This window comes from Idiotropiscis lumnitzeri, chromosome 7, assembly GCF_059441095.1.
Source record: "Idiotropiscis lumnitzeri isolate Australia: NSW breed Sydney's pygmy pipehorse chromosome 7, RoL_Ilum_1.0, whole genome shotgun sequence".
Taxonomy (NCBI): domain Eukaryota; kingdom Metazoa; phylum Chordata; class Actinopteri; order Syngnathiformes; family Syngnathidae; genus Idiotropiscis; species Idiotropiscis lumnitzeri.
In genome coordinates this window covers 21,655,834-21,663,333 of record NC_142397.1, presented here as the reverse complement: position 1 = coordinate 21,663,333, position 7,500 = coordinate 21,655,834, and the positions used below count along the sequence as shown (strand labels likewise).

General features: G+C 38.0%; 1 protein-coding gene across 5 annotated transcripts in view; it reads right to left on the bottom strand.

Moving 5' to 3' along the window:
* Positions 1–7,500, bottom strand: part of nf1a (neurofibromin 1a) — a 118,877-nt gene that overhangs the window by 97,819 nt on the left and 13,558 nt on the right. For 4 of the 5 annotated variants that reach the window (XM_088299937.1, XM_088299939.1, XM_088299938.1 and 1 more), the window contains exons 3-6: positions 5,652–5,735; positions 2,571–2,761; positions 1,314–1,420; positions 1,149–1,216 (exon numbers count right to left, since the gene is read on the bottom strand). In XM_088299937.1, coding sequence (XP_088156063.1) covers positions 1,149–1,216; positions 1,314–1,420; positions 2,571–2,761; positions 5,652–5,735 — 450 coding nt within the window. The other variant, XM_088299941.1, reaches the window with a different exon arrangement.

Here is a 7,500-nt window from a genome sequence, read left to right as displayed (position 1 = left end):
AGGTGATCACATGAGCTCACGTTTGATGTCAATAAATCCAAACTATTGTCTTATTACTTAGCTTGCTTCCCTGCTTTGATGTAGACACTGAAACGGGAAAAAAAAACAAGGCCCGCTCCAAAAGACCAATTTGTTGGAAAATCTCACAAAAAATAAATAAATAAACCTTCACATCTCTTAGGGGGGAGCGTTTTAGTACCAATGTTATTTTTACATGCAAACCTATTATATAAGTGCCAAAGTTAGCGCAGATGAAGCGACCCTTTAATTATGGGTTTTATTTTTATGTGTTGCCTATGAGGGCGAGTGACAAATATGTTCCGTAACTTTGAGGACTGGTATTTCCCAGTTAATAAAGGCGACATTCCGTTGGCGAGAGAGAGCATTTGAGTTCTTTCTCCTTCGATGTCAAACATGGACAAACACACACCGTTTTGGTTGTTAGCTTTACTAAATCTAGGTAGCACACCCAGAGTTACGCCGCAATTTGTGAATGAATTGAGGATGTCTGGGCTAACCATTAGCCACGTAGCCACTAATGTGTCTTCTTGCACTATTGGAGATTTCGCACGGCAATGACACTGATTGACACTGACAAGCGGGAACCTGTTGTGTTAAATCAAAAAAGTAAAACCAAACTCCGTTTTGTACCCGATGCTGTTTTAAAAACATACGCAGCATGCATGCTAGTGTACGCTTTAAAGGTCATGCATGCTACCATATGTTTTAAGATGGCGTATGTTATACCATGCCGGCACCCAATAATACAGTGAGCTTTATGTACGTGTTAAATACAGAAATAGCACTCGTAACTGAGACAGCGCCTTTTAATACGGTGCACCTTATGGTCGCAAAAATACGGTACTCTGCACTTCCTTTTGGGTTTTTTGGCAACCATTTTCTACATTGGGTCTTAACATACGCATTTGAGATTTTTATTTTTTTCCGATCCTACTATCCAGACTGCAGGCTAAAAAGTTCAAATAATTTGTGACATTTAAGAAACTAAATGTATATGATTCAGATTCCTTGATGACCAGGTCATTAAGAGAATTTTCAGCTAATCTTGATGAGCGCTTCCACTGATTAAACAAAAGAAGCCATTCCGCCTGCAGAATATCTTAACAGGAAATAAAGGAACAACGTACCTTTTCTAAACTGTTGATGACTGCTAGTTGTGCAGGCTTTTTAAGAGTTTTGAACTTTAGAACCGTTTCTACAAGAACATATACATAGAGGAAAATCAACAAACTTGACAGAACTAAGAGTCCAATCATGCAAATCTTTACCCTCTTAACCCTAAAGAGTATAACCTTGCAGCAGCCTCTTCAGCTTGGCGCAGTCCACATTAATGTACTGCATCAGCTCTATGTCATGAACATCCACATTGTCCTCCAAGCACACCGTCAGCTCCTGTAGCCTGAGGAAATACACACACAAATTCACACACGCAAATTGTGGTTTAAAAAAAAGAAAAAAGAACTACCATTTCATGTATAACCTCTCTCTTTCATGGGAGTCAGAACATTTCAGAAGATAGTCAAAACATTTGTGACCAAGCACTGACAAGCTACAAATCTGGTCTTGGTTCAAGGTCATTTGTGTCAGGATTCTTCAAATCGAGAAAATATTGAGTAAAGGTTGAAGATTATCATCACAGTATTTCCACCAGTGAAGCATTCCTGGATGACATTAATAACTATTTTTATTTGGGAAATTAATATAATTTCCAAGAAGTTAAAGCCGAAAATGTGTATGAATTTAATTTTAAAGGGCTGCCATGCATTTTGGGGGGGATTGCGCTCTTTAATTGTATGACTATTGAATTTCACCAAGTATAAAAAAGGTTGTATTTTTCACATTTTCTTCTTAGCCAAACATCTCACCAAAGCTCCAGGGAGGGAAAAGAATTATTTGGAGGGCCTACCAAATGTCATATCATACACAGACTACGTCTTTTAGCGGATAGTTATTTGCATGTGGATTCGGGGACCAGTTGAAGATGAAGCTGGGGTCAAGGTTAACTTCTGCAGCATGAAAAGCTCTCCAGGTCGACTTTGTCATTTTTAAAGGAGACCAAATTACTGTGCACAGTTTCACTGCCTTGAAGTTGCACAACTTTAAATTTGGACGTGACAGTATACTAACAAAAACCTTAAAAAGATTACTTAAAAAAAAAAAATGCTGCGGGAGCGTGAAAGATGGACCCTGACATAGCGTGGGTTAACTGTGTAAATCAGGGGTCTTCAATCCTGTACCTCGAGGGCCGGTGTCCTGGCCGTTTTCCACCTCTCCCTGGTGCAACACACCTGAGCGATCGTTATCTAGCTTCTGCAGACCTTGCTGATTATCTGATCATTTGAATCAGCTATGTTGCAGCAGGGAGAGATGGAAAACCTGCAGGACACTGGCCCTCGAGGAACAGGATTGGGGACCCCTGGTGTAAATGGAGAAAAAACATGGTGCCCTGGGCTGATGAGAACAGCGGAATACCTGTAATCCTGAATTCCTGGGCTGTGAAATTTACTGTAAAACAACGTTTGACAAGAAGAAACAGTGCAGCTGGGTACCTGGTGGAAATTCGGCTGAAAACGGCGTTGAAATTGTTACAGCTAAGAGAGAACAGAACAGCTGAGGCTGAAGCTCGGAGTTCTGCGGCATGCTGATGGCCCTCACGGTACGTGTGGATGAAATGGCAAATCTCTGGCAGGAGCTGTTTGACAAGCATTGTCTCATCCAGGCGTAGGGAGTCTTTGGATTGCTGGGAAAGGAGGAAATGTGAGCATGAATGTCATAATCTTAGAACTCACGTTTATTAAAACCAAAACACAGTTTTTGTATACCTGTGTTTCTCGAACAATAGCACATGTGCTATGAAGCTATTATAGTCAACTCGCCAACTTTTTTCTTTAGAAAAGTACTGTATTTTCACGACCATAAGGCGCACTATGAAGTTCAAAATATACCCCAAAAAAGACGGGGCGCCCTGTAATGCGACGCGCCTTGTGTATAGACTGAAACCCATCTACTATACACATGCCATTTTCTCGACCAACGGGCCTGATGCCCCTTAGAGCATTTCAGAGTGCATTTTAGCACACCCTGCTGGTTGAGGTCTGAGACCTCTATACGCAGAATTAACTGTGACAAATAAATTCTGTGAATCCGTTTTTTAGTGATGGTTTGAGACAGTCAGTCAGAACAGACCAGTATGTACTTGAGGGAGAAAGCTGGACAAAAGGGTAGCTGTTCACGATGCCGTAGTCTGTCTTATCATTCATGTTATTGCAAGCAAGAAACATCACAGGTTTAGACAACAGACTGCAAAAACAAAATAATAATAAAAAAATAAATTAATTAAAAAAAACACACACAGCCCAAAGCACGCTACTCAAATCTCTCTCAACAGCCATCTGATTGTCTGAGGCTGATTGGCGCCCCAGAATCCATTGCAGTAATCTTTTAGTGTTATTTTTATTTCTTTTTGGGATATGAATGGCATGAGAGATGCATGTTTTGTGTTAATTTTATTTCTTTGTTTCTTTGTTTGCTTGTATGCTGTTCAGTGATAGTTTTGGTTTGGATTTAAAACCGTGACTCTAAGGATTGTGGTGACTTGTGACATCCCCCCTTGTCATTGCTGATATTCTTTGTTGTCATGAGAGCTCTTACAGCATCTGCAGTGCTGCCATTGGCAAAGATGCGTAGTTCTCAATGAGAGTTTGCATGCGTGAGCTAGCACGCGCCTCGTAGTGTGGCGTGCCCAGTGTATGTGTTAAATACAGTAATAGCACCCACAACTGAAGGTGCACCCTTTGATACGACGCATCTTTTGGCCGTGAAAATACAGTACTTTACCTTAAATTTATTCATATGATTTCAGTGCCGTCTACATTTTAAAATTGATTGGCGAAACATGGTTATTTAGTTATTTATTAGTGTTTATAGGTAGTTTCACAGAATTAGTGCAACTCTGCATAGAGTATAGATTTGGTTCAATTGAAAATACCGTATTTTTCTGACTACAAGTCACTCCGGAGTATAAGTTGAACACGCCGAAAATGCATAATGGAGGTAGAAAATAAAAAATAAACATAAGTCGCTCTGAAGTGAGGGTCGCATTTTTTATGGGTAATTTGGTGTACAAAATACTAGATCCAAAATAGACATTTCATCTTCGAAGGCAAATTATAACCTAAATAAAGAATGAAGAGCAGGCTGAATTGGTGTCAGATATGCTAACAGAATAAAGGCTATTTAGCTACATGAAAAATAAACGTGAACAGAAAAGGAGTCCAGTGTTCATGTTAATGTTTTTGGGATACCACTATCCGATCTCTGAGAGATAGGCAGTTACATTGCATGAAATGGAAGCACCAAAAAGGTCTTCCCGTAAAGTCCTTTATGTTCATCGCCTTGGCATTTAGCTGAGCGTGGAGACAGCGTAACTGCACCGTTGACAAGACTCACCCACAGCACATAGTTTAAGCAGCCATTGGCGAACTCGTTCCTCTAACTGTGGTCATCTAAGCGTTCAGTTTTTTTAATTTTCTCCTCTTCATCGCCTTAAAAGTAGTAGTCCCTAACAAGTTTCTCATTCACTCTTAACTTTGTCTCTGCTACTGCTAGAGGCGCGGTTTTCAGCAGCAAATTTCACTACTTGCAGCTTTGTAGTCTGCAGAATAAGGCAGAATAATAATAGAATAATAGCAGAATAATAATATTGTAGCAAAACCATTTACAAATGTGCATTTCAATCCACAAGTGTGTAAAAAGAATCCGTATCTGTAACCACAGTTACAAATGTGTAACACAAATCTGCAAATGCGTGACTGAAGTCACAAATGTGTACCAAGAATCTACAAATACGCGATTCAAGTCACAAATTTAACATGTTGTGAACCCCTAAAGTTGTTTAATAAACGTGCTTGAATGCATTTAAACTAAGTCAAGCTTTGGAGTTTTTATTTTTCAAAATTTTGACACAATTTTACCTCTATTTTCCGAATGAATATCGCCTTCAAATATCGGTTATTCCCCCCCCCCTGTGATTTCTAATAATCTGTATCGGCCCAAAAAAAAAGCATATTACTCTATTACGAATATATACAATAATAATAGTGTTTGACAAGAACACTGAAACACATTGACAATTTCATGTGCTAATGGAAGCAGTAAGACACAAATGCAATACTTTCCATATTTAGAAAAGGGTTTTGTGGTTTGCCAGTAGAAGAGACAAACAAACCACTTACTTAGGTACAGAAACTAAACTGATCACTACGATTATTGAAGGGTAACCATGATTTTTCCTTTTTTTTTTTTTTTGTGGGTTTTTTTTTGTAAAAACTCGCCCTGAGGACCTGGAAACTGAATGTATAGATGTACGGGGAGGTGTGGCAAGACGCGTCTGCATTCAGAATCATTTTACGTTCAATTACTATATGAAAACACATTACACATGTCATGAAAAATTCTGACTTTGATACGATACCTGCATAAAGTACCTCAATACCGGTACTGAAACGAAAACTTAAAACATTTGTAAAAAGTAGTGGAATAACAGCTGACAGCTCAACAAGTTCAAATTACCTTTATTTGTATTACTTCAAAAATTACTAGAAAGAGAGAAGTTGAGAGAAGGTACTCACCCCAGCCAGGCACTTCTCCAATGTATCCAGGATGATGAGCTGTGAGAGGTAGAGGTTTTTCTCTGATGCTTCTCCAAATATTCGCTATGGCATAAAGACAAACAGTCAATAATTACAAAGGGGCACTACAAAGGCACTGAAAATCTTGAATAAAATGGGTGTTCCATTAGTCATTGCGGTCCATTCGTCACTACTACAATGAAAACCTAGAAACCTAGAAACGATAGTGTCTGATTTTTCTATTAATTTCAGAGTTTCCAGAGTCCAGCAATCAGATAAAACCGTATATTTAGCATTTTCATGGTTGACAAGTAGGAACGTGTTTGTGCAAGGCAACCATATTGCATTATATTAAAGGTCTGCAATTAAAATAGTGCCATTTTGGGATAATGAGGGCAGACCCAAAAGATTTTTTTAAATAAGCAGGGTTCTAAATCAGCTGCGGCCTAGTGGCCTGGGACGCCTACGTGCCAGTCTAAGTTCACCAACGCACGCACCAATTTCACAAATTAATACAATGAAACAAAGAAATTCCTGCCATTTCAATATTAAATAAATAAATAAATATTCAAAATATTTTTTTTTTGCATGTTTTATTCTTTAGCTTTCGACTCAAAATGAGACTGTCGCTGTTCGGCTGTTCTTCTGTTGTTTATGTCTTTTGATTCGTGTTCAAATTTCCTGCTAATTTATATTTCACCCTATGGAAAGCGATTTGTTACAGCTCCAGCTGTTTTGAAATGTGCTATGGAAATAAGGTAGTACAGTATTCTATAGTGCGTGTGTCATTAACTGTAAATAAAGTTGTACAGTATTGTATGTACGTCATTAAATGTAAATAAAGTATTGTAATATAGTATTGTATTATATATGTGTGTCATATTAAATCACCCCACCCCCAAAATACTGGCTTCAACAAGATAAGCAGCCCAAAAATTTTGAACTATTGAGTAAGATTTTACAAACAGCCAAGACATGCAAAAAAAAGTAACTACACAAAAGTAAGATTTTGTTTTTTTAAAGACTTAAACAATAAAGTATAAAGATGCAAAATGTGAAGTAATCATTGAAACTCTTTTATGTCCTGAACATTTGGGGTGTAACAAAATCTATTTTATGTGACTGTCCAATGATTTATCTATCTCAATAGGCACTGGACTGGTGTCCATCGATGGTGGCCACACATTGACACATCATTTTTTATAAATTATTAATCAATTGAAGCGATATAGTTCATGAAATAATTAATAATCAGCCGTCACAATGCGTTGTTGCCTTATTTATTCAAAAACTTGATCAGATATCTCCTTCAGCTCAAAGAATTATTGATTGCAGAGTGTCTTGCTGCCAGACCATGTAGACCAGCTGATTAAAAATAATAAGCATGTTTATGTTACAGTACAGTACAGTATGTACAGCGGTTCTTAAAATATAACAATCACAGCAGCAAGTTAATTTAATGTGAGAATATACATTGAATGCTTATTATATAAACTGTATTTGTTTTGTTCCACAAAAAGAGATGGTTGAATATTGTTAATGCATATGAAGCACATATCAAAAGGGGTCGTTTACATTGTTTTAATGCATAAAAAGTACAATTTTATTCAGATGATGAAATAAGTTTGTGAATTAGCTATGAGAATTAGATAGGTCTCGGGTTGAGTCCGGTCCTCGGGCGCCTCTATCCAGCCTGTTTTAGATGTTGTCATGTACTTCTATTGAACAAACAAACGTAGGACAACTGTGAGCTCGTCGGTGGCTTTTAATTTTCCCTGCTTACACATCACCCACAAAGCCACAGCACAGGCGCAATATATCCTGTAAAGTTGGTGACCAAAGAACGAAT